This window comes from Gossypium raimondii, chromosome 12, assembly GCF_025698545.1.
Source record: "Gossypium raimondii isolate GPD5lz chromosome 12, ASM2569854v1, whole genome shotgun sequence".
NCBI lineage: Eukaryota > Viridiplantae > Streptophyta > Magnoliopsida > Malvales > Malvaceae > Gossypium > Gossypium raimondii.
Genome location: NC_068576.1, coordinates 50711491 through 50738496, shown reverse-complemented (window position 1 = coordinate 50738496; position 27006 = coordinate 50711491). Strand labels below are relative to the sequence as shown.

The following is a 27006-nucleotide window of genomic DNA, read 5'->3' as shown; positions in this document are numbered from 1 at the left end:
AATCAGTAGTTCGCTAGAATCTTGGGTTCCACAGCCCCCCAACAACAACAACAAAAAAAACCCAAACTTCCTATTTTCACTACATCACCTTGATCTTCATTCTCTAACAAGCTGCAATCTTTCTTTGCTAAAAGAATCAAAATTTCGGTGAAATGATGTTAAAACTCCTCCTTTCATTATCTTCAATAGCTTTCTTCTTCATTCTCGTACTTGTCTTCTTCTTTTACCAAAAGAGGGCAGCGACAAATGATCAGCTGGATGACATTGAAAGCAAAGGGCAGAAGCATGATGAAGAAGAAGATGATGGGTCAGAAATGGAGGACGTGATCACTTTCAACGGTGGAGAAGACCTCACCATATGTGACATTCTCGATGCTCCCGGTGAAGTGATTGGCAAATCCAACTATGGGACCGTGTATAAGGCCTTGTTGCAGAGGAGTAACGTGGTGAGATTGCTTCGGTTCTTGAGGCCTGTGTGTGCCTTGAGAGGTGAAGAGTTTGGTGATGTGGTTCAGATGTTGGGGTGCATTAGACATCCCAATTTGGTGCCTCTTTTGGGATTTTATGCTGGGCCTAGAGGAGAGAAGCTTCTTGTTCAACCTTTTTATTGGCATGGCAATTTGGCTCAGTTAATCAGAGGTAATCTCTTCCTTTTTTTCTTTTTCCTGATCGTCTTATTTTGTGTTTGGTTTGGAAGAAAATGCTGAAAATGTAGATGATGATGATGATGATGATAATAATAATAATAATAAAAAACATTGATTGAATGTTAAATTCTGTTTATTGGCTTAGCTGAACTGAGCTTCAAATCTTTTGAAGCTCAAGATTCTCTCTCTTTTTTTTTATTGTCAAATTTACTCATTTTCTAGGAAGAAAGGAAGACAAAGGAAGATAGATTCTCCTTTCGATTCCCCCAAACAGAAAACCCTGAAGGAAAAATTGAAAAAAGTAGCTAACCAGTCTTGTTGGCTTAATTAAATTGATATTTATGTTTTTCTTGTACGTTTTTGACATTTTCCAAATCTCAAAATGACACTAAAAGAATGAAAATTGTTAAATTTTGTCCTTAAGTTCTTGTTATTCAGTTTCATTTCCAATTGTTAGATATGGGGGGGGGGGTGTTTCTTTTCTGTAAAGAAAAGGTCCAACATGTATTCATTGTGGGTTAACTTTTGTTTTGTGTGTAGATATATTGTATGTCGAAATTACGCTATTACCTGCATAATTTGATTGTCGGCACCTACCTCTGTCCTTTTCCCTTCACTTTTCCATAACTACATTTCAATGGGAAATACTGTTTTGAGTTTTATGGCTATGTTTTTCTCTTGCAAATCTTATCTGATAATGTTTAACAGACAAGTTAGGATAATGTTTATGTTGGATGAGTTTGAATGTTTTAAGATTTTGAATGGACTGTTTATTTGGGCAGATGGGAATGTGGAATCTCATAGATGGGCAGTGGTTTACAAGATTTCCATTGGTATGGCTAGAGGGTTAGATCATCTACATACAGGATTGCAAAAGCCAATAGTCCATGGAAACCTTAAGTCTAAGAACGTACTTTTGGATCGAAATTATCTGCCCTCTCTCTCAGATTTCGGCATACACCTACTCTTGAATCCTACCTCTGGTCAAGAAATACTTGAAGCTTCAGCAGCTGAGGGCTATAAAGCTCCTGAGCTCATCAAAATGAGGGATGCAAGTCCGGAGACTGATATATACAGTCTTGGGGTGATCTTTCTTGAACTACTTTCGGGGAAAGAACCGATAAATGAAAAGCCAACACCTGATGAGGATTTTTATCTGCCAAACTTCATGCGGAATGCAGTTCTTGATCATAGAATCAGCGATCTGTATCATCCAGACCTACTTCTGAGGAACAACAATGATAAGGGAAATCCGGTTACTGAAGAATCCATTCTTAAATTCTTTCAGCTTGCCATGACTTGTTGTTCTCCTTCTCCTACTCTTAGACCGAATAGCAGACGAGTGCTCATGATGCTCGAAGAAATCGGGAAGTAGGAACTGGTAGTAGTTCATTCTTCATTGGTCTTGGTCGGAGTTTCTAAATTTACATTTTGTTAATCACCTTTGACGGTCATGGTAATAATGTTAACAACAAAAACAATGATTTATACCGGAATAGCAAGAGTAGGGTAATCTTTTGAAGCTAAAAAGATAGAACATTGTGTTGATACTTGTGGAGAAAGTGCCTTCTCTCAGGGTGCTCCCCGGAACCTAGAGTGGTGATCTTTCAAGCATCCGACTGAAGGTCATAGAATTTGTGATTGGTATCTGATCTAATTCAGTTACGAGACACGAAGGCATGTAATACGAAAGATGTTTCATCTTGATGAAGTGACCAACCGAATACCAGAATACTTATGAGCTACAACCATAGGTGATTTCTGGTCATTCATTGCGGGTTAGTTTCCACCCATTTCCAAGAATTCGTGATTGTTTGGTGGGTTGTTGTTCATTCTGTACTTTCTTGAACAGCAACACCATTGTCATTGTTATAGTTGACTAAATTTCTCCTTTTTTTTGTAAGAAAAAAGAATCTTGCTCTGAATGAACTCAAATATTATCAAATATTCTAATTGTATATTCAAGTAGCTACATAGGTCAATTTACATTCAATCAAAATCTTTGTTGCATAACTCTGTGTGTGTGTTGTAGTGTTGCAATCGTTTTAGCTGGCACAGTAGTTAATGACAATTGACAATAGGTGGTTGGTAGGTGAGAATTCTATATACATATATATATATTATTTATGTAGATATAGCTGTGATGGAGATCCATTCATTCGACTTATTCCCAGAAGAGCTCCAATCACTTTTTTTTTCCTTTTTTTTGGGGGGGGGGGGGATTGTTGTCACCTTTGGTCAACCCTTGATTTCTGCACTAAATTGTTATCTGGGTCGATATGAAATTTCGTGGACCCCTTCTTTTTCCTTTTTTTTTCCCTTTTCTTGCCAAACAATCAGACAATTGTAGCCTTACGGGCCTGTGGTTATTCCATAGTTGGTGCCGCAAACAACGGTAATGAACATTTATATTATTTGGTAGTTAAAACTGACATTAAACTTAACACTATTTTCACAAAACAACATCCAGGCTCACACCCTTGGGGTTATCTGGTAACTAAAAACCTAGCTAAATCCTGAAACTTTCAAACAATGGCTAAAGTTGTAATATAGGGATAAGCATCGTCATATTCGAAGGTTGTACAACCTTCAATGTCTGTGCAATCAGGAGCAAAATCATGGAGCAATGTGAAAGTTTTGTCTTTGAAACTGTAGGTAATGACCTTTCCGGGTACATGCAACACCATGAAAGGCAATGACGACCCTTGTCCGCTTCCTTCACCAACAACAATGGCTAGTACTGTAAATGCATGATAATCCCAATGATCTGATGCGTGACAGTTGCTTTGGGTCATCTTCGGATTTGCTGAAATCAGCGCATTAAGGTCGACTCGACACTTCACAAACCATCCGGAGAAGTCATTTTTCATCTCGTAAACATCAAACTGCCTGGTACTATGCTTGCAACTTGTTAAGATAAGATGCAGGCGACCTCCGCATTCCCCAAAGTATCTGCACTTGGTCTGTTGGTCCCAATCATCTGGAATTTTAGGCATTGGGATCTCTTGAAATCTCTCTTGATGAACATCAAAGCGTAGGAAAGGCCCATAGTTGTTCCTCCAATGAATACCACCACAACAATAGACCCCTTGACTGAAATTATTAACCTTGGAAATTTCACTGGAGAAACTCCATTGATGAGTTTCAGATGAGTATATCTCCAGCTGATAAAGATGAGGAGATGTCTCTGAACTTCGAACAAAAATGACTTTGTAATGTGCCGATTTCAAGGGGTCAAAAGCTAAAATAACACCGAAAATAGTGTTTGGACTTTGAGTTCTGTTATCTGGCTTGGGAAGGGTAGTGTATTGGTGTGTGGTAGGATTGTAGATGTAATAGTTCCGGTTGTATTCTCCTAACCGGTTGTTGCTACAGCACAATAACAAGCCATTGCAGGATTGCAGAATCCTAATGCCTGCAGGGTCATCAACAAAAGTGAAAGATCGAACTGATGGCTCCCGAACCGGGTTTCTATCTAGTGAAAGGAAGTGGTACTTGAGCTTGTTTAAAGATGGCTGCATCCGCAAGAAGATGGCAGAGGGAAATATCGGGATTTGATTAAGACAACGAGAGAAGTAGGGGCTAGAAATCAGAGAGAGCCAGTGTTTCGATACGTTTCTGAATCTCATGAGAGATTTTCCTGGGAGACGAATGAGAACGTTAATGAGAATATCATCGTTGTAGCCTATCAACTCGGTTGATTCCGTGTATGAGTTCGAAAACTCTAGTTTTTCCATGGAGATTATTTTTGTACACAGTATGTTGTGCTAGACCCTGAAATTCTCATAAGCCTATTCCATACGTCCCCTTTATATGAGCTGGATTCTGGTTGAATTATCTAAAAGGTTAGTACAAGAAAAGTCATTGGAAGCTGTTCTGCAATTGCCAAGCAATTCTTGGAAGATTACATAGCATCTTGGTATGGTTTTTTTCGGAAAGGAAAACTCAGCATTCATACATCAGCATCTTGGATCCTTTGACCATGAGGTTCTTACATGAAAAACAGACCAGACATTGTATACGTAAAAATTTTGGACTCGGAATTATCTGTTATATTTTAAAGGAAAATCATTGACCTCAAGGTCTGCAAGGAGCCTGATTAAATTAGATATGAAGTTGTGGAGAACTTTCATGTACAGCAGCAACTCAGAAGGTTCAACATAATGTGAAATATCATATTTTTACTAATCAAACCCAAATCGCTGGGTACATTTTTCCTATATGTGGACCCACACCTTACATTGAGAAAAAACATGTAGCATCAAGGAACATTCAGAATTTTCCAACATAGAGATAGTCGCTTTCACTTTAAAGTTAGATCATATTTTGTTCCCGCTACTTAAAAAAAATGAATAAATTAATTTCTATATGTTAGATCAAAGTGTAAATTGATATTTTTATTAAAAATTCCATTCATTTATATCACTAAAAATTAATCTTTGTACATCACAATAAGGTATACTCTATCTAGTTGAAATTTTTAACATCGACTAATTTACCTATTTTTTAGATAAAATAAAATAAAATACAATCTAATTACTAGTACAAATGATACATTTACTTTTACCTCATCCTCACACACAAGCAAAGCTCTCAATGAATTGATAAGCATCAAAATATTCAAACTCTAATGAACTATCTCCCCCAACCCCAACTCTAGAACGAAGTGGAGCAAAATCATGCAACTTTCTGAAACTGTTGTCCTTGAAATTATACCTTATGGCTTTGTTAGGTAAATGCAGCACCATGAATGAGCCCTCATCGGTTTCTTCATGAACAACACAGAGTATTGAAAACGCGTAAAAATGGAAGTCTATTGGATCGGCATAGCCCCTAACCATCTCAGGAAATGCTGCTGCAACTGGATTTAGATCAACTTGGTACTTCACAAACCACCCAGAACGGTCTCTCTCCATCTCATACACATCAAACTGTAAATTGTCTGAACCATAAACTTCAACGAGATGCAAATGGTCTCCGGATTCTCCGAAATACCGGTACAACCTTACGTCACCATCGCTGGAGGGCATTGGGATATCCCTCATTTGCTCTTCTTCAACGTCGAAACATAGCGAATCTCCCCAGTCACTGACCCAGTGAATAGCACCGTTCCAGAAAACACCGTTTTCGAATTGCACATTACTTGGTGCTACGAATGGACGACCTGAAGGCCTCCAGGGACCGGTTTTCGACGAGTAAATCTCTACCTGGTAATGATCTAGCAACTCGGGGTCGTAATTCCTAATGCAAATGACTTTGTAATGAGGTGACTTTGAAGGATCAAAGGCTAAACTGACACCAAAACTGTAGTACCCGGAAGAACTGTGGCGTGGTGGTGGGAGTACTGTGTAATGCTTTGTAGTGGGATTGTAAGTGTAATAAGGTGTGCCGAGACGATTAGAACGAAAGCTACAACAAAGCAACAAGCCATTACAAGATTGCAAGATTTTGATCCCAGATGGGTCGTCAATAAAATTGAGGGACTTAAAGGGGGCACGAGAGGAATGGGGAGTTAGATTGAGGAAGTCGTATTTTGGATTGGTAATATCTGAAAGACGACACACAAAAAGGCCGGAAATGGCTCTAGAATTGTGGTGGGGACGAAAGGTGGGATGGGTGATGAGACAAAGCCAGTGTTTAGACACTGTCTTGAATTTGAGGAGGGATTTTAGGGGCAGGCGATGAAGGATTAGAGTTAAGATGTCATCGTTGCTGGCTATCATATCAGCTGATGACGATGATACAAGCTGGGTAGGACTTTGAGGGGATGCCTTGATTTTCTTGGTGGAAAGCATCTTGAGTTGAGAAATCTATAGCTTCTGGTGTCTGGGTTTTATTGTTTGTAGGAAGATTACAGTGTAAGACAGCTGAAGATGATTCCCGAGCACGCTTGAGAGTTGACATTCCGGCAAAAAAGATGGCTTAGTTTTCTATTTCCACCAAATTAAACACTTCTTTATTACTCATTAGTTAACCACCTAACCTATTGTGGGATTCCGGAGTAGGCTTCATTGGATGCTCATTTACTTCCACTGCACTGTGTGATTAACCATTCACTTCAAGATAGTATTGTTTAGATTCAAAGCCTCAACTTAAATTACTGCTTGTTTAGTATTTTGCTTAAAATAAGTTGTGGTACACAAATTGTTTTTGGTTTAAATTTTTATTTTCTTCTCTCCTAAAACTATTTTTTATTAATAGTACTTGTAATTTTTTTGTTTGTTGGTGTTTAATTACAAATTTGTTAAAATCATTAATTAAAAATAAAGAAAATATTTTTAAAATAATACAAATATGTTAATATTTAATTACAAATATTTGATAGTTATATTTAAATATTTAAAATATAATTTTATATTCTAATTAAATTTTATAAATAATTAATATTTATTGCTTAAAAATTTAAAATTTATATTTCATATATTAATATATTAACGCCAAGTTATAATAAATTTTTTATATTCTTACTAAAATATAATAATATTAATTAATTTAAACATTATTTAAATTCATATTTGTTACTTGATAATACCATGTTTAAAATTGACATTTTATTTCTCAAAAATATTTTTTGACAGTAATGCTAAATACTCAAATCTTAAACTAAACTTTTTTAGAAGCACTTCTCGAAAGCATTTTTCCACAACACTTTTTAGAAGCACTTTTCAAAAGCATTGCTAAAGTAGCTGTAACAGCCTGTTTTTAGTAAAATTGAAACAGTGATTTTGAAACCACAAATATGATGTGAAAATTTTTAATTTATTATTGTTTTAATTTCTACAACAAGTTAGTAGTATTGTATAAAAATTTCGTTAAGAATTTTTATCGTTTGCATGCTTAATTTGATAAAAAGGACTAAATTATAAAATGTGCAAAACTTAAGTTCTATATGCTAAAGGGATCTTTTGACTATGATATTAAATGATTGGAGGGTTTATGAGGTAATTAGACCATTTGAAATTTGAGTGGACATTTATGGACGTTATACTTGTGTTTTCAAAGGTTAATTAAAAGGTTAAATAAGTAATTAAATAATTATGTCTAAATTAAAATGTGTATAATGGTTGTATCATCTTCAAGCTTGTGATGTTTGACCGAAAATTAGAAGAAGAGAAGCCATTTTTAGGGTTATTACATTCGGCCATTGCTTCTGTAAGTGATTTTTGGTCCCGATTTTAATGATTTCTATGTTTTTGGAGTTGTTGTAGCTCAATCTAGCTAGCTCAGGGACTAATTTGCAAAATTTTTAAAAGGTTAGGGTTTTGCCATGAATGAATCCATGTTTTTTTTATGTTTGATGAAAGAAATGGTTAGTTGTTGTTAGATAAACAACTTTTATTAAGTGATTTTTGATAAAATTGTCATTTCAGGATTAAATGAAAAATAGAAAAAAATATACATTGTGAAATTGTGAATTAAATGAAATGTAAGACTTGCTAGGGACCTACATGAAATTCGGCTATGGTGGGTTGAGGGTGAATTGCATGAATTTTCATTTTTATGAGCTAATGACTAAATTGTAATGAAATCAAAATTATAGGGACAAAAGTGTATTTTTTCTAAAATGTGAATTTGGACTGAATTGAATAGAATATTTATTAAATTGATCGAATTTATTAATTTAGATCAAGATAGACTACGTACGGCTCTAGATCGAGGCAAAGAAAAAGCTTCGAATTAATAGACTCCATTTTTATGTTTATCGTCGAGGTAAGTTCGTACATTTAAATAGTGTTTCAAATTATGTTTTAAATGCTATTGTTTTATATAATATCAAATTGTGTCTCGGTGGAAAAATCTAACGGCGTATCGACAATCATCGACTAATGGAAAGGGATAGCTTCGGCTATCAAATTATGAAAAGGGATGGTGACTACCATCAATAATGAAAAAGGATGGTGACGATTATCGAACAATGAAAAGGGATAGATATGACTATCGAATTATGAAAAGGGATAACTTCGGCTATCAAATTATGAAAAGGGATGGTGACGACCATCAACAATGGAAATGAATGGTGACGACTATCGGACAATGAAAAAGGATAGCTTCGGTTATTGAGCTATGAAAAGGGTTGGGATACTTATCATAATTTTACTTGTGTGAGCTTCGGTAAGGACTATTGATGCAATTTACCTTATTACTATGAAAAGTAGGAAGTATGTGTTAGCCATGACAATGAGAAGTATAATTCACTTGATTTAAGTTTATGAATCTTTTATTCTTATGTTGGATTGATACATATGTAATTTAAGATTATGCAATGTATAAATAAGCATAATTTGTATACTATGAACTTACTAAGCATGACATGCTTTGTATTTATTTTCTATGTTTTGTAGTTAATCGGAAGCTCGTTCGGGTTGGAAAGTTGTCAGAGACTTATCACACTATCCATCGGTTAAATCAGTAGATTTCAGTGTTTCTAAGTTTGGTTATAATGACATGTATAAGTATTTTGGTTGGTGAAGTAGCCATTTGTTTTGGCCAATGTGGTTTGGCTTGTGAGTTTGGTATTTTGAATGTTTGAAATGGTTGAATATGTTGTTATGTGAATGTGGCCTTATAATGGTTGAATTTATAATTTATGAAGGTTTAGATGGTGGAAGTGAATATAGTCATTTTGGCATGAAAATGTAGTTGGCATATATGGGTTATGATGCTAATTGCTAAATGGTAAATTTGGTATTTTGTGGATGTGAATTTGATATGTAAACCAAGTGATAATTTTTGGTTAAATGATGCACATGGTTATGTATATTTATATGTTGTCATTGAGGTGCTTTTGGGCATATTGGTTGTAGGATTATTGACCTTATTTGAATAATTTGATTATGCATGGTTTTGGTGCATTTTGGATGCTTGTTTATATGTGCAAAAGTGATTGTAGGTACATGCATGAATGGGTGAGAAAAATGGCTTGGAATTGGCCCATTTTTCGTCCACACGGGTAGAGACACGAGCATGTGTCTCAGCTGTGTGTGTCACACAGCCTGGTGACACGGCTGTGTGTCCCCTGTAACTTTCAAAGGGTTGCAAGTCAGGCTGTTACACGGTTTAGCACACGAGCGTGTGAGGTCATTTCGAAGGGTACACGGCTTGACACACGAGTGTGTGGCTTGGTCGTGTAACCCAAGTCAGTGAGTTACACGAGCTGGGACACGACCATGTGTCCCTACTTCGAATGGCCACAAGGCCGTGTGACCCCTATAGTTTTGAAAATTTTCATTGTTTTCTGAAAAATTCTATAAGTTTTTGATTTAGTCTCGGCTTGTTTCTAATGTATTTTCAGGGCCTCGAGGGCTCATATAAGGGACGATATGCATGTTATGGATTGATTTTGTTATGATTATTGATATAATGTTTATAAATTTTGTTTGTTTTGAAATGAAAACTCCGGTAATGCTTCGTAACCCTATTCTGGCGATGGATACGGGTTAGGAGTGTTACAGTAGCCCTTAATATTATCACAAACTTTACATCAACTGTTATAACTACACTGCCCAATTTTGGGAACTCATTTTGAAATTTAATATTAGACTTGAAAAATTAGTTTAAACAAAAAAAAAGTAATCTATTTAAAATATGAACATATTCGAATTCAAGCATGTAAGGTTTGAGTCTAGCTCGACATATATTTTTTAAAAATTTGTATTATATTATGTTATTTTATATACTAAATAATTTTTAACACAAAAATTAAATCTATAATAATAAATAATACTATAATGTAAGCATACTAAAAAATGTTAAATTGCTTATATATAAAATTTTGATAAATGAAATTTATCTAAATTTATTAAATATTAAATTTAAAATAATATAAATATATTTTTTAAAAATTAAAAATAATATGAGCAAGCCTAAAATAGACTTGAATTAACTATTTACAAATATAGGCAAATTTGAGTAAAATATGGTTCGGGCCGAATCGAATTTAAACAAACATAAAATATGTTAATATTATACTTAAACTCGACTCAACCTGACCCATGAAGACTTCTAGTGATAAATTTTTGGTACAAAAAGAAGAAAACATAGACTAAACTCTAACTACACCTTTCGACAAGAATCAACTTGTAGAAGAGGTAGGAGACTTGCGAGAGAAAAAAGAAGCTAAGTTGAACCCAAATCATAACTTTAAGTCAATTTCTTCAAATGATCCGTACATCTATTGCCTTCTCAAAGAATATGTCAAATATCAACCACCCATTCTTCATGTATCATGGTCCAACAGATATGAATGAGAGATTCAAGTGGTTGACACTAGTCAGGTGATCGTGTTAGAAAACAAAGACACTAGTCAGGTGATCGTGTTAGAAAACAAACCACCAACAAAGCATCATAAATATGAGTGAAATATTGTACTTGTTCCATTAGCAACTCTAAAATGTATTGATGATGGTGGTGTAAAAAAGATTTTGTATTACGATAACCCTTAAGAACCCTTTACTAGGTGTTTGTTTCGGACGTATTCTCCTCTGGCATAATCAATTTCCTCCTGCATTGTTGAATTGAAGACAAAGAACTTTGGATCTCACCTAACTCCTTTCCAAATCAAAAGCCTGTCTTTTGTGATATTCAACTTCCTCTTTAAAGCAAACCCCTGAAATTTGTACTTTCAATGCCTATTTGATGTCATTACAAATCTATACACGATATATAAAGCATCATAGGCCCATGATCCTAAACTGTTACTGAGAGATTAAAGGAGTGCTTGGAACATAAAACATCATTTTCTAAAAACCTCCATCAAACCTTTCCCCAAATTTGTTGTTTGTCCAAGTAAAATGCAATTCAAGTAGCTCCTCAACACTCCCTAAATCATGATTACCAAAGGATAAGCTATCCCTCTTGCACATCCATCGTAGTCTCCGAAAGGAAACAAAAGTGGTTGACCCAATCCCAGATCATGGCCCATTGATAAGCGGATTTAGTGAATATATTCCTTCATGCGGAAATAAATGGGTCTGACCTGATAAAAACGTAACAAGCCCATTATACTATTTTATTCAGTCAAAGCGATTTTTGTCGTGCTCGTTTTGCTGAAAGAAAAAGTGAAAAGGGAGTCGTATCTCCTTCAAATTTTAAACCACTCTCCCCACTCTCAACTGAATTTTCCACTTATTATTATTATTATTATTGTTTTTTGCGATGGAAAAACCAAGGAAATAGGGATTTCGCCTTCATTGAATTTTATTCAATCTAAATCTGGAAAAAATTCTAGGATTCTTTTGGTAAAAATGGAGTTCACTGAAGCTTATAAACAAACGGGTCCTTGCTGTTTTTCACCGAATGCTCGTTACATTGCGGTTGCTGTCGATTACCGTCTTATGATTCGGGATACACTCTCCTTCAAGGTAAAATATTTTCAATATTTCCTTCTTTTTCTTCTAATTCCCAATTCATTTGCTTTCTTTGTTTGCTGATGAAATGCGAGGAAGGAGACGACTGATATGATAAAATGCTTTTCTCTTTTTCTTTTGGGTGCGTTTTGATTTGGTTTTTTTGAATGAATTGTATGCTTGATTCAAATTTTAGGTATGTAGATTCACCTCATTTTAGTTTCTGATTAGATCTTCTTGTGCTTATTTAGACAACATTTTAGTCAGATTCGATTACTAATGCTTCCTATTTGCTTTGTATTGCTTCACTCTTTAGACCAAGCTAATAGATTTGATGTTTGTTCTGTTTCTTTGGGCATTGTGTCTGTTGTGAAATCACAAACTACTTGAGCAAAATTTATCTTTTAGCATTGAAACACTCCTCTCAATGAAAAAAACTTGCAAATTAATCTTCTATGTTTTGTCTCGTTTCTTTGATTTACGAATTTGCTTAAGCATTTATTTTCATGCAAAGGTCATTTTTGAGGTTCACAGCTTACATTTCCTGTATTTCTAAATGGTAAATTTACTCAAATTGCTGCAGGTTGTGCAGTTGTTTTCTTGCTTGGACAAGATAAGCTATATTGAATGGGCACTTGATTCTGAGTACATTCTTTGTGGTCTCTATAAAAGACCCATGATACAGGCATGGTCACTCACCCAACCCGAATGGACATGCAAAATAGATGAAGGTCCTGCTGGTATTGCTTATGCAAGATGGAGCCCAGATAGCCGTCACATACTGACCACCTCGGAGTTTCAGCTGCGATTAACAGTTTGGTCCTTAGTGAACACAGCTTGCGTTCATGTACAATGGCCAAAGCATGGTTCCAAAGGAGTTTCATTTACTAAAGATGGAAAGTTTGCTGCTATCTGCACAAGGCGTGATTGTAAGGACTATATAAATTTGTTGTCCTGTCACTCTTGGGAGATAATGGGTGTTTTCGCCGTTGACACATTGGATATGACTGATATTCAGTGGTCACCGGATGACAGTGCAATAGTGATCGGGGATTCACCTCTTGAATACAAAGTATGTGAACTTTGTTTTCCTTTCAGTCGCCAAATTGCCCCTTTCTGGTTCCTAGATGATATACGATGTGTATATTGGGAAGAACCGTTTCTTCTCTTCTTTATTGATTTAAAAAAAGAAAAGAACAAGAAATTTGTGGTGAAAATGGTATCTTATGTAAGATATCTCCAAATGAGAATTTACATGGCCCTGATGGTTGCATTTCTACTTAACCATCTATTAGCACATAGTTATGTTTATGGTTTTAGTGATGTATAAGCATGCATTTCTTTTTGTGTGCCAATACTTTCTCTTGGAGCTGATATAGTTGGAAATATTAAAGTGTTCATGGTTCCTTATTTAATTTGAGACAGGTTCTAATATATTCTCCAGATGGAAGGTGTCTCTTTAAGTATCAAGCATATGAAAGTGGACTGGGAGTAAAAAGTGTTTCATGGTCTCCCTGTGGCCAGTTTCTTGCTGTGGGTAGTTATGATCAGATGCTACGAGTTCTAAACCACCTTACTTGGAAAACTTTTGCTGAGTTTATGCACCTATCAACCGTTCGTGCTCCTTGTTGTGCTGCCGTTTTCAAGGTAATTTGTTTTCATTGTTATGATGATTCATTCTGTGAGAAGCATCTATTAACTTTGTATTTGATATTGGCAGGAGGTAGATGAGCCGTTGCAACTTGATATGTCTGAATTATGTTTGGACGATGACTTTATGGGAGGCTCTGGTAAGGATAGTGAGATTCTATATCTCTTATTATTGACTTTTCATTAATTTGATGTACTGCTTGATACATGACCTTGATATGAAATTGTGCTCGACTGTTTAGGACCTGAGTGCTCTGTTCTTTTGTATACAGTTTATTAAGCTTAAATGCTTTTGCATGCCTGCCTTTCCAGTCATTTTCAATACGTGAATTGCAGCCCTTCAGTTATTTAATATGGTTCATATGCCCCACTAACAGATGCCCCAGGCGGACACTTCAAAGTTAGATATGAGGTTATGGAAGTACCCATTACTTTTCCTTTCCAAAAGCCTCCTGCAGACAAACCTAACCCTAAACAAGGAATTGGTAAGTCTTACCAAATTGATGTAGATTTACTAAACATTTTATGTTTTTCATACCATATAATAAGTGACACAAAATATGAGTACAACGAATTTAGTATGCTCTATTTCTAATATTAGCATAATGATCTTGCAGTACATTTTATTTTATTCGAGAAATATTGTTTAATATGGAAATAATCTCTCTCCTTTCCACGTTACCCCTACCACTAGACGTGTCAGCCCTTCTGCTTGATGAATGCCCTTGGTGACTATTAAGGCATCCAATTTAAAACCAATTTCTAATGACTGGCGAGGCCAAACTTAATATAGGACCATAGGAAACCTAATACTTTTAATAATGTGGGATAGTACCACCCATGTCACTACTCGATTTGCAGGTCGTGTGTCATATTTTAGAATTGTCCTATTCATCTAGTAGATCATTGGTATTCATTCTATAGAGTGCACTCCTTTGTGTGTGAGATTGTGGGTTCAAAAATGTGGTGGCGCATCTAAGGTTGTCAAAACTTTGAGGGACCTATGAATACCTAAAGAGGACAATTTCTGATTATGACAGATGGCCTGGCAGGCCGGGCAGTGACATAAAAAGTGTAGAATGGATACCACTAGATCAATTGGTATTTGTGCTATAGTGTGCACTTCTTTGTGTGTGAGGATATGGGTTCAAGTTTGTGGAGGCGCATTTGAGGGTGGTAAAACCTTGAGGACCTGTGGGCACCCAAAAAGAAAACTTCTAGATTATGCATCACGAGTCAATTGGGGTTGTGACAACTTAACACTTCCCCTTGTGTACTTAGCAAGGGTCCATGCATAGACAACCTCACATGCGGTTAGGCAAGAAAACTTAACACTCCTGGACTTTGATATCATGTTAAGCATCTAACCTAAAACCAATTGGCATTATGTTGAGAGGTCAAGCTTTTTTTTTTTTTGAAGAGGATGAGGCCCAATACTTAATAAATGTAGGATACCGCCACTTAAATATGACAATTACCAACTAGCGTGGCCAGTGCCACACTAGGATTTCAGAAGATGTAATCTTATTGGATATAATGATTTGGTTTCAAAATATTTTTCTAGGGATTAATCATGCTATGTACACTCAAGTTTAAGGCTGCATTAAGCTACTCTATAAACTAATCAGAAATAGTTGACCAAATTAACTTTGATTTTCCTCCCTTCAATGCTGTTACCAACAAAATTTAATTTTATTCTAGGTCTTCTTTCATGGAGCAATGATAGCCAATATATTTGTACTCGCAATGATAGCATGCCAACTGCACTTTGGATTTGGGACATTCGCCATTTGGAGTTGGCTGCCATCTTGGTGCAAAAGGATCCTATTCGTGCAGCAGCTTGGGATCCGATAAGCACTCGTCTTGTTCTTTGCACTGGCAGCTCTCATTTGTATATGTGGACCCCTTCCGGTGCGTACTGTGTAAGTAATCCGCTACCACAGTTTTCTATAACTGATTTGAAATGGAATTCAGATGGGAGCTGTCTTCTTCTCAAAGACAAGGAGTCATTCTGCTGTGCAGCTGTGCCTCTACTGCCAGAATCCAGTGACTATAGCTCAGATGAGTGAAACAAATTTCTCTTGTAATTTGTCTTGCTGTTATCTAGAGAAACAGAAATATAAATAGGTACCTTTAGTTTTTTAATATGGATTCCTCTCTCTCACTCACTCACTGTTGTAATATGCTCTTGTGTGTTTGAGACTTCAATGAAGAGTTATCAAGCTATGAAAATTCTCTGTATTATGCCATTCTTTTCCCATTTCGTTCATAGTTCTAGGAAAAGAACAAAAGCTTCTAGAGGGATACCAGATTAAGTACAGTTTGCTAGGTTTTCGGCAGGAAATTGTACCCAACCCTTAAGATGGCAATATCTCAGTTGTGTGTTTGTTTTATTTATGATTCTTGTGATATTATCGCTTCTTTTTGTCAACTGTTTTTTGGCATGTTAGTTGAGATCATTACACTGAAGATAATGAAGTGTAGCAGAGTCTTGATACACAGGAAGGTCATTTTCCTTTCCCTCTTAACACCTCATTTTCTATTTCTTCCTGGAAAAACAAAAAATGGAAAAGGGGTAGGGGTAGGGAATAATGCTGTAGAAGAGATAAATCTTATATATACACATATAATTTGTAGTGTTTTTTCATTATTTGGATTTATATACATATATTTTTTAGTTAAGTATTTGATAGGTTTCGCTCAACTTTTTCAGTTTATGTTTTGCGTCAGTTTGGTAATGAACGTATATATATGTGCGCATGTATTGCTAATAGCAAACAGCTTTCTATAATCTGCAGAATAATCTAGCTCAAAGTTTTCCATTTTATTCAGTTATTTTCTGTACGATATTGATCATTATATCTTACCTTTAAAACTCCTCAGGCTGGCCTGGATGGCTCCTTTCTATTCATTTTAGTTTTTGAGAAGTGTGATGTTTGTATCTTAGAACATTAAGAAATCCAAAAACAGAGGTTGCTGAGGTTGGAAGCGTGCTTAGGATGTTTAGCGTGCAAGCCTTGTTCAAGGCATTTTTGTTTTGATAAGGTTAGATGATTACATGAGCTGAAGCAAGCATGCTCCAATTAGGTACATGCGTGCTTGCCCAAATGTAACTTTGTTTTCACTTTCTTTCTTTCTTTTAGCGGATACCTACCTACACGGAAATCCCAGGATTAATGAAATGTAAAGACTAGAGGTATAATTACATTTGCCCTCATCCAGGATTAATCATCATCATCATTATTATTGATTGTTTTCGTTTGGACAACACAGTCACGAGACAAAAGCAATGTAATAAATGGAAAAAGAAAAGGTTAAAATTTTATTACACGTATTAATTATTTATATTTACACTTAACAAAAAAGAAAGGGTGGTTTTTTTGTTGTTGTGGAAGAGGTTCTAAGTGGAAGAAAAAGATGGTTTAAGAAACCCGGGGGGATATGATTGAATGGGAAATGGCATCTAAGGCACCAAATTTGTTGGTGGTCTCACTTTGCTTCCAATATTGCAATCCCAGCACAAGGTTGGTGGAGTTGATTGGAATATATTAAAGCCAACACATTACAGTTGAGGTCCCGGAGGACCAATCTTTTTAGTAAACCCAGACATGCCTTTGCACATTGTGGAAGAGGGTGACTTTGCACTAATTTATAAGTAGTGGGCTTCCTTTCTTGGTTCTAAACTCGCAGTCGTCCACACAGATCAGTGAAGTGGAGCACCACTTCCTTTTTTTGGTGGTTTCTTTATTACCATCACTAGCCATTGGGGATAAGCTAAGCTCCAATGGAGTAGGAGATTAAGAGTTTCTATTATATGATTATAATTAGATTAACATGACGAGTTAAATACGTGGGTTGTTTCTAGTTTAAATAATTATTCAATTTAGATTCAGTATTTGTATGGATTTATTCTGGTAGAAACTACTAATGTAATTGTCATTTCAAAATATATTTATGTTTCCTATTTGTATTTAAAATTGTGGTATACATACTAAGTTGTAGAAAAATACGAATATGATAATCATTTACAGGTTTCTATCTAATCCATTTTATTGAAATACAAAACACTAGATATAAAAAAAAAGGGTAGGAGCCAAGACATGCAAACAATGGAGATGAATGTTTAATTGTAGGGACTTTTTATCAAAAAAAAAAAAAAAAAGAAACTTGTAGGGACTATAGATTTATTTGTGAGGATAATAAGAGAAAAAGAAAAGGACAATAAAAATAGGTCAAATGAGTGTTCATCTTAATGTTTTTGTACAAATTTGTTTAATGTCTTTTCTTTGTTGTTTTTGGCTAATAAATAGATATTCACTCATCTATTGCTCCAAATATCACGTGGACTGTAATTCTAGCAAAAAAAAACTCTAAAGTTTTCCAAAAGAATCATTAAAACTATGATTTGTGTTTGGAATTTCAGTTTTCAAAAAATTCAAAAAAAAATGTAGCATTCAGAGATGGGTCAAGATCGCAGACAGTCAAATGGTAAATTTTAATTTTATTCTCTTTCAAATTTTGTAATTATAAGTAAATAAAATGATAAAATTATATTCTAATTTTTAAGATGATAAAATTTCTCTCTAAAAATTCTAAACTAATAAATCAATACAATAATAAAATTTTACTTTAATCTTCTTAATTTGTCATGCCAAAATATACTTTTATGGAGAACTGTCTGCGATAAAAAGTGAAAGGCCATTTTGTATCCCTTAGAGAAATTTTCACCCGTGGGATGAAAAACTCTTCACCAATGTTACTTCTCTCAACTTCAATTAACATGTAACCATCAATCCATTTAACTTGTAACCGGTCCAAAATATGGAAGAAATAGGTGTTTCCACAACTCTACCACCCAGTCAATTCCGTTCCACTTAATCCCTATTTCATTACCACATATCTTTCTGGCTAAGTAATGGGAAACCTTTCTCCTCTTACATGAATCCAATTTTCATTTCATCCTAGAAAAGCCATCTTTTTCTTAACAATGTCTTTGTCATTTGATCCAATAGCCTTCCGTTAGATAGGAATAGATTTGATAAATACTTATAACTCTCGGATGGAGTATTAGAACGGAAAAACCCATTAGATAATGAACTATTGGTTCTAAGCCATCTTTGGCGATGAATCAATAATTCGAAGTGTTTTTCTTACGTATTCTTGATAAAACAGCGTTTATATACAGATGTAGGAGGATCTGTTTGGGAAGTAAGAAGCCCCTTTGACATCTCTTCATCTGCAAAGAATTCTCAGTGTGAAAACACAAAGACAAAGGGTTGATCTTTGAATAGGAAAAAGAGTGGATCCGCAGGATCCCAAATGAATTGGCTTATTCGAAAAAAGCATTGTTCTTTGGGAGATCTATCATTCTCTTGAAGCTCATCCTTTTCATCATAAATAATCCGCTTGCCCTGAAATGACCCGGCCCAATAGAGAAATCCCAATTCATTTGGCCTTTCGATACAATCAAATAGAAAGCCTCAAGGGCGCCATATCCTAGGAGCTCAAACTATGCGATTGAATAAATCCTCCTCTATCTGTTGCGGGTCGAGTACTCCTTCTCCTTCCCCTTCTTCAAACTCCGATTCGCATTTTTTATAGAGATTTCTCTGATCAACGATAGAATAAGATCCATTTTGCATCATTTATAAGGGATTCTCCGGCTCGGACCAAAGAAGCAATGTCACTCGATCATTATCAAACTGACCGTTACAAACACCAAAACTTTGGTTCAACTCTTCAATAGACTGAATCTCATGATTTGGTAATGAGTTTAAAAGTTTAGGGTATAAACACTACACCAGATTAGGCTTTTAGCGGCACTTTTAGCGGCGTTTAGAACAAAAGCGCCACAAAAAATCGAGCATTAGCGGCGATTTCCCAGAAGCGCCGCTAAAAATAGGAATTAGCGGCGTTTTATATAAAGCGCCGCAAAAAACCTAAGACCAACTGCGTCGTTTTTGCGATTTTTAAACCTTTAGCGGCGTTTTTACCTAAGCGCCGCTAATGCTCGGATATTTAGCGGCGTTTTTATCTGAGCGCCGCTAATTCTCTGGCCTTTAGCGGCGTTTTTATCTAAGCACCGCTAATGCTCGGATATTTAGCGGCGTTTTTATCTGAGCGCCACTAATTCTCTGGCCTTTAGCGGCGTTTGTATCTAAGCGCCGCTAATGCATTTACCTTTAGCGGCGTTTTTGCCGAAGCGCCGCTAATAGTAACAAAAATAATTAATATTTTGTTCTATTTATTATATAGTGGTACAATTTACATTTAAATTATAATTAACAAATAATATTGATTAATACAAAAGTTTTTATTAAAGAGAAGTCGATATATATATAATGACTAACTATTTATTACTAATTTTCAATCACAATTGATTTAAACTACTTTACGAGAGAAAATATATTAAATTATGAATAAAATAAAATATAATAAAACTTAAATTTTGTATTGTAAAGAATAAATTAAAAATAGAATTAACTTTTATAAGAGTAATAAATTTTGGTAGTCTTGTTCGACTAAATAAATCAAAGGAATTAATATAAAACACCAATTTATACAAAATATATTTTAACAATTAATTATTGTATAATCGATTTTGACTATATTTTATGATTGTATATATTAAAGATTTAAGGAATTTTTGTATGGGATGATTTTAAGGAGTACGGGTATAGATTCAAGGTTTGGGATTTAAGGTTAATTTAGGGTTTGAGATTTAGGGTTTCACAGTCATGTTAGGGTTTAATTTAGATTAATATTAGTTTTTGATTATTTTTTATGGTAAATATATATGTTCTTATATATTTGTAAAATAGATCCGAATAAATTTAATTTATTGAATATTATAATAGGTAGATCATGATCACTTTATGCATGTCGATTGATTGGTTAATTTATAATTTGAGACTTGTTAAATGATACAATTAATTATCTTGTATATTTAAAACATTTAACCTTAACCATTTGATTTTTTTATATATATGGCTATAGCAATACCGATGCAAAAATATCGATACTTAAGTTCAAAATGATAAAACTTATATTTAGATCCATACGAAAATTTTTGTCATAAAGATAATATTGCTAGCATATTTCAACTTTGTACAACATTTTTAACTATATATAACTTGTTGTTTAATTGATTTTCACTATATTTTTGATTATTAAAGAATATTAATTTAGGGAATTGTTTGGGTTTGGTCGGGGTTTAGACGGTCATGATAGGGTTTCTTAAGAGGTTAATATTAGATTGATTAATTTTACGGTAAATATATATATGTTCTTATATATTTGTAAAATAAATCCAGATCAATAAATTTAATATATTGAAGTTTAGTATAGTTTATATTATAATTAATAGATATATATATATATATATATATATATATATATATATATATAATAGGTGTGTGGTACTTAGATGATCATTTTATGGATGCATGTTAATTTATAATTTGAAGATTGTTAAATGATACAATTAACTAATAATAGTTGTTTATTTAAAACATTTAACCCAAATTAACGGCCATTTGATATTTTTGATATATATGGATATATATATATATATATATATAGTTATTAATTATTTAATTTGTATATATAGGACCAAAATAATCTTGGTATAAATAAATAAACAAATAAATAAGTAGGTAATTATGTATTTGTTAAATAAATAGGTAATTAATTATTTAAATGTAAGACACAAAAAAAAGAAGAGAAATTTAGCGGCGTTTCTATATAAAAACGCCATAAAAGGTAGCCTTTACCGGCGTTTTAGTCAAAAACGCCACAAATATTGCAATATACGACGTCGTTACGTGTTAGAGAATCAGTTTCTATTGTGGCGTTTTATAGGGAAGCACCACTAATATTCTTGAAACTCTGTCAGAACGGCGTCGTTTCAGTTGAATGACGTACTCTATTACTGGCGTTTTTCGGGAAAACGCCGCAAATATGTCTACAATTTTGTGAAAACGTCACCATTTCTTTGTGTAATTGAAAATTTAGTGGCGTTTTTTCCCCTAGCGCCGCAAAAGGGCATGCAATAGCGGCGTTTTTACGCAAAAACGCCGCAAATGTGACTTAAAATTAATTTAAACGGCGCCGTTTCTTTAAAGGCCATTTAACCCGTGTCCTCATCCTTTACTTAATTTATTATCGGAAAAAATGCATTTTCTATACCAAATTTTATAAAAAAATTGTTTTTATATAAAGAGACAAAATTTGTTGTACCAAGTTTATTATAACAAATTTCATCCATTTGTTAAAAGGACATTTGAAGCTTCATACGAAAATTTGTCATAAAGATAATATTGCTACCTTATTTCAACTTTATACAACATTTTTAACTATATATATATATATATATATATATATATATATATTTAACTTGTTGTTTAATAGATTTTCACTATATTTTTTATTATTAAAGAATATTTAGGGAATATTTTGGTCGATGCATGGTATTTTAAGGAGTACGGGCCGGTATATATGAATTTAAGGTTTGGTATTTATGGCTTAGGGTTTAGGGGTTGGGTTATGCTTTAGGGGTTACAGACGTGAATTTAGGGGTTAGGGATAGGGTTAATTAGGGTTTAGGGAGATTTAAGGGTTAGAGAGGTTTTAGGGGTTTGGCCGGGGTTTAGGGTTTCTTAAGAGGTTAATATTAGTTTGATTAACTTTGGAGGTAAATATATATGTTCTTATATATTTGTAAAATATAGATCCAGAATAAATTTAATATTAAGATAAGTTTTTAGTATAATAGGTAGATGATCACTTTATGCATGTAGCTACATAAATTGATTGGTTAATATGAAGATTACAAGGTTAATTTATAATTTGAGACTTGTTAAATGATACAATATAACTAATAATAGTTATATATTTAAAACATTTAACCCAAATTAACGGCCATTTGATATATTTTTGATATATATGGATATATATATATATATATATATAGTTATTAATTATTTAATCTGTATATATAGGACCAAAATAATATTGGTATAAATAAATAAACAAATAAATAAGTAAGTAATTATTTATTTGTTAAATAAATTGGTAATTAATTATTTAAATGTAAGACAAAAAAAATGAGAGTTTTAGCGGCGTTTCTATATAAAAACGCCGCAAAAGGTATCCTTTACCGGCGTTTTAGTCAAAAACGCCACAAATATTGCAATATACGACGTCGTTACGTGTTAGGGAATCAGTAGCGGCGTTTTTCCACAAAGCGCCGCAAAACTTACATAACTTTACTTAAACGGCGCCGTTTCTTCAGAGGACAAATTAACTTAGATCTGTGTCGTCCTCCAATTACAGCATGAGGGAAATTGCAGAGAAATTAGGAGAGAAATTTTCTAAGTGTCGAAAGGGGAGAAAGCTTTTCACGAAAAATACAAAGGAAAGAAAGGTGGTCGGAGTCGATCTTGAAACAAGGTGGGCACAGCTGCGAGATTTGTCGATTGAATAGGTAAGCCGTTTCTGTTCTTTTTCGATTAAATTTTTTGGGTTTTAGGTCAGTCTAAGTTATTTGGGGTTTTAGGGTTTCGATTAAACAACATCAGAAATATGGTGAATCATTAGATAAAAGCGAAAAAAAATTTAGGGTTTCTTTCCGTGTTGCCTTGATGCATTGTTGCTGCTTCTTCATCTCCTTCCTTAAACCCCTATCCGACCCGATTTGTGGATTTCTGGTGTCAGTCGGCAAAGTCTTTTACAAATTAGAAACTAAGGTGAGAATCTTGATTTGTGGTATCAATGTAGTAATCCGTTTTAGATTTCTTATATCTGCATTAAGTTGTTTCGATTGGTGGTTGATAAATAACTCGTGTATAGCAGTGTTGATAGGAAATTGTGGATTTTGTGAGTTTCTTTGTTACTGGAGAGTTGAAACAATAACCTTGGAACAACCTCCGATTTATTCACTGCAATTGATTGAATCGTACAATTGCTTTTTATATGTGCTGCGTTTAAATACAAAACACAATATTAAATATAGTTAATCATGATTTATTTTGAGAAATCATTATTAAAATTATGTTTTTCGTATTGTTTTAATCATGATTTCTTTAATATCCTTGGCTATGGAGTTATTCCAGCATCCATTTAAGGGGAAATGTATTATTTCTTGAATTCATTTGCATTCTATATTATTGATGGGTCAATTACTGAAACAAATTGTCAGTTAACATACTTTTTTTTTATGTTTAATTTGGAAGAAAATGTGATTTCTCCCGCATGATTTGGTTAGGTTAGGTTTCAACATATATTCATATATATGTTCAATTTTAAACCTCTAATATCATCTAATTCACTGTCATGGTGTTTTTTAAGGTACCAAGCTGATCAGTTTTGATGATAGGTTATAAGCTGATAAATAATGTAATAGTTTTTATATGTGCCGGTTTGCACATGGATGCATTTAGGCTTATTTAAAAGAAACAATGTATATGATATGGCTTTAAATCATTTATACATTTAGGTTTTTTAGTTTTTTAGTTTAGCTAACTTTGTGAGTATAAACTCCTTTTTTTAGTTTTTGGCTTTAATTACTTCGCTTTTTCAAGACTAATGTATTTCTTTTTTTTTTTCCGAGATTTGCTTCAAATTGAGGAAATTTAAGGTATTTATTCCTATGTTTCTCTATTTAGTTTTCTTATAAAAAAGTCAAATTGTTAAAAAAATTTTGTTATATTTTAGTTGTATAATTTAATTATTATTTTCATTTTTAGAAGGAGTTTTAATTACCATTTTAGCTAAATTTGCATTTGACTTTGCAGCTTATTACATTATTTGATGTTTAAATTTAAGAATTGCTATTTGGCAAAGGCAATTGTTTTAAACTATTAAAATTGAATACAACTCTTAAACAACTTTATATATTTGAGTAATTGAATAAATTATGGGCTAATCGTTTAATCGGTTTAGCATTTATAAATCATCGATTTCGATATTATGTGTTGCAATTATAAATTTTACTTCAAATTAATGATTAATTATCGATCTTATATTTGCAACTTGGTTTTATGTTAATGATTAATAATCTTTTACATACAAATAAATTTGTATATTTATTTATATTTTCTATTAAAATAAAAATATTTTTTCAAATATATTTATTTTGTAATGGCAATTCAAAGTATTATTTATTTAATAACAAAAATTGTAGGAACGGTCGTCCGGTCAAAAAGTTGGACGCCTTCAACTTTTTGAAATTAGACATAAGAAGAAAGATGGATCTCATTGTGACTCTCAAGTCGGTGAAATTATGGTACGTTTACTTAATACGATTTGACTTGTTTTAGTTATTTATAGTGTTTATTTTCTAATGGTTTAATTCATTGCTTGTAATGCGACTATTGTTATATTGCATTTGTTTTTTTAATATATATTATGTTCCTAACTATGTGATTTATTTATTAGGAAAACTAAAGGAAAAAGATTGAGTCTGAAGCGATTGCTTCTAGTGATAGTTCTGTTCATCTTGAAGACATTGATAACCGGATTATTATCAAGTTTTGGGTCTGAAAAGTATGGTGGGTTCGATTTCAAGGATCTTTATCAGCCCAACCCAATATTTTGGATCTAGCTCGCACCAATACATGGCTTTGGGGAGTCAATCTCAAGCTGAAGTTCAGAGGTTAAAAGACCAGATGGCTCAGATGCAAGCGACCACATTTGAGGTTCAAAGGAAATATGAAGAACTTCAGCAACAACTTAAAGCAGAGGCGACAGCGAGGGAAGCAGAGGCGACAGCGAGGGAAGCAGAGGCTACAGCGAGAGAAGCAGCGATAGAAGCAGAGGTTCAAAAGAAATATGAAGAACTACATTCGACTTCAAAAGATGCGGCATCGAGAGAAGCGAGTAGAGCAAAAAGTACGACGAACTTCAACAATGACTTCAGATTATGATGAAGATGTTTCAAAGATCATAACTTCCGCCAATCATAGTGTATATTGCATAAATATTTTATCATTTTAACTTTTAACATTTTGTAAAGAAAAGTATGAATTCACTTTTATTTATATCAATTAATATTATTTTAGTCATTTAATTTGAAATATTATATACATTTATTGTTTTTGGTTAGTTTAGATCTGGTTGCTTTTGATTTGTTGTTGCAGGAGGGCTGAAAAAAACAGAAAATTTTATTTTAAAAAAATTCCAAAATTAGTGGCGTTTTTTAAAAAAGCGTCGCTAAAAGTCATATCAAATAGTGGCGTTTGTGAAATAAGCGCCGCTAAAGAACACTACTATTAGCGGCTTTTTTGACCAAGCGCCGCTATAGAACATTACTTTTAGCGGCGTTTTTTTCCTAAGCGCCGCTAAAGAACATGATCTTTAACGGCGTTTTTCCTAAGCGCCGCTAAAGAACATAATCTATAGCGGCGTTTTTTCATAAGCGCCGCTAAAGAACATGATCTTTAGCGGCGTTTATTTCCTTAGCGCCACTAAAGAACATGATCTTTAGCGGCGTTTTTTTTGTAAGCGCCGCAAAAGTTAGCGACGTTGTCGTTAGCGGCATTTTTTGTGGCGCTTCTTAAAGCGCCGCAAATGCCTTTAGTGGCGTTAAAAAGCGCCGCTAAAGGCCTAAAAAAACGCCACTAAAAACCTGTTCTGGTGTAGTAAAAATAGATTCTTGTTCAACATTTGAATTCGATGGTGCAATTCTATCTATACCTAGATGTGTTTAAGATTCACCTAGAATACTAATAAGCATGTAATTATTGAGTTCGTCGACAATTTCATTTGTAGTTGACAGTATAGCATGATCTTTTAAGATATGTTGTCATGAAATGAATTGAAATTTCTTCTAATAAAAGAACTGTATGGTATTCTAATATTTGAATATTCATCCGATGAAGAATCATTATACCACCACCCAACCTCATATGAATAGTTCTATGAGACAAGGTTAGATCTACTACCTCATGGCACAATTAGAAGAATTTGACGAAAATCACCCCTAATAGAAATGTTCTTCCTCCAAATGACTAAACTTGATTTGAACAACAATGTGACAGTCCAACTTTCTTGCTTCACATCATAATATGAATCTTTATTTAGATTTAGTAGAATCTTTAATCGGATGTAATTTCAAAAGATGCAACATAAATAAATTATATTATATTTGATTATATAAGTATTATTATTATTTAAAAACTAAATAATAAAATATTATAAATATAGTAGGTAATGTTGGAAGATAAATTTTAATAAAAAATTGGAAGAGATGAAACCATGAATCTTTTAGAAGGAATGAAGCAATGGAAATTTTTTTAAATAGGGTTAGGATTAAAAATATGTCAAAAAATTAATTTGCCACTTGGCTGCCTTAGAAGTATTCTACA

The 27006-nt window shown here is 33.7% G+C and overlaps 4 protein-coding genes across 4 annotated transcripts; 2 read left to right on the top strand and 2 right to left on the bottom strand.

The window, feature by feature from the left end:
- Positions 1-16: 16 nt before the first annotated feature.
- LOC105764879 (putative kinase-like protein TMKL1) lies at positions 17-2592 on the top strand. Its single transcript, XM_012583665.2, has 2 exons — positions 17-639; positions 1430-2592. Exons 1-2 carry the CDS (start codon positions 153-155, stop codon positions 2020-2022), a joined length of 1080 nt encoding a protein of 359 aa, XP_012439119.1. The 5' UTR covers positions 17-152; the 3' UTR covers positions 2023-2592.
- Positions 2593-3021: 429 nt separating this feature from the next.
- Positions 3022-4555, bottom strand: LOC105764876 (F-box protein At5g07610). The gene has a single exon (XM_012583658.2). It carries the CDS (start codon positions 4382-4384, stop codon positions 3173-3175), a length of 1212 nt encoding a protein of 403 aa, XP_012439112.1. The 5' UTR covers positions 4385-4555; the 3' UTR covers positions 3022-3172.
- A 486-nt stretch (positions 4556-5041) lies between these two features.
- On the bottom strand, positions 5042-6623 carry LOC105764874 (F-box protein At5g07610). The gene has a single exon (XM_012583656.2). The coding sequence runs from the start codon at positions 6440-6442 to the stop codon at positions 5222-5224; it is 1221 nt and encodes a 406-aa protein (XP_012439110.1). The 5' UTR covers positions 6443-6623; the 3' UTR covers positions 5042-5221.
- A 5066-nt stretch (positions 6624-11689) lies between these two features.
- LOC105764873 (uncharacterized) lies at positions 11690-15891 on the top strand. The gene is made up of 6 exons (XM_012583655.2): positions 11690-12007; positions 12576-13064; positions 13418-13639; positions 13713-13782; positions 14020-14127; positions 15344-15891. The coding sequence occupies exons 1-6, from the start codon at positions 11891-11893 to the stop codon at positions 15709-15711; spliced, it is 1374 nt and encodes a 457-aa protein (XP_012439109.1). The 5' UTR covers positions 11690-11890; the 3' UTR covers positions 15712-15891.
- The last annotated feature ends 11115 nt before the right edge of the window (positions 15892-27006 follow it).

Excerpts from the sequence above, each read along its gene's own strand:
- LOC105764879 (XM_012583665.2), top strand. The coding sequence starts at position 153 with ATGATGTTAAAACTCCTCCTTTCATTATCTTCAATAGCTTTCTTCTTC. Across the intron at positions 640-1,429 it reads TTTGGCTCAGTTAATCAGAG|ATGGGAATGTGGAATCTCAT; the intron begins GTAATCTCTTCC and ends TTATTTGGGCAG.
- LOC105764873 (XM_012583655.2), top strand. The coding sequence starts at position 11,891 with ATGGAGTTCACTGAAGCTTATAAACAAACGGGTCCTTGCTGTTTTTCA. Across the intron at positions 13,065-13,417 it reads ATTCACCTCTTGAATACAAA|GTTCTAATATATTCTCCAGA; the intron begins GTATGTGAACTT and ends AATTTGAGACAG. Across the intron at positions 14,128-15,343 it reads TAACCCTAAACAAGGAATTG|GTCTTCTTTCATGGAGCAAT; the intron begins GTAAGTCTTACC and ends ATTTTATTCTAG.
- LOC105764874 (XM_012583656.2), bottom strand. The coding sequence starts at position 6,442 with ATGCTTTCCACCAAGAAAATCAAGGCATCCCCTCAAAGTCCTACCCAG.
- LOC105764876 (XM_012583658.2), bottom strand. The coding sequence starts at position 4,384 with ATGGAAAAACTAGAGTTTTCGAACTCATACACGGAATCAACCGAGTTG.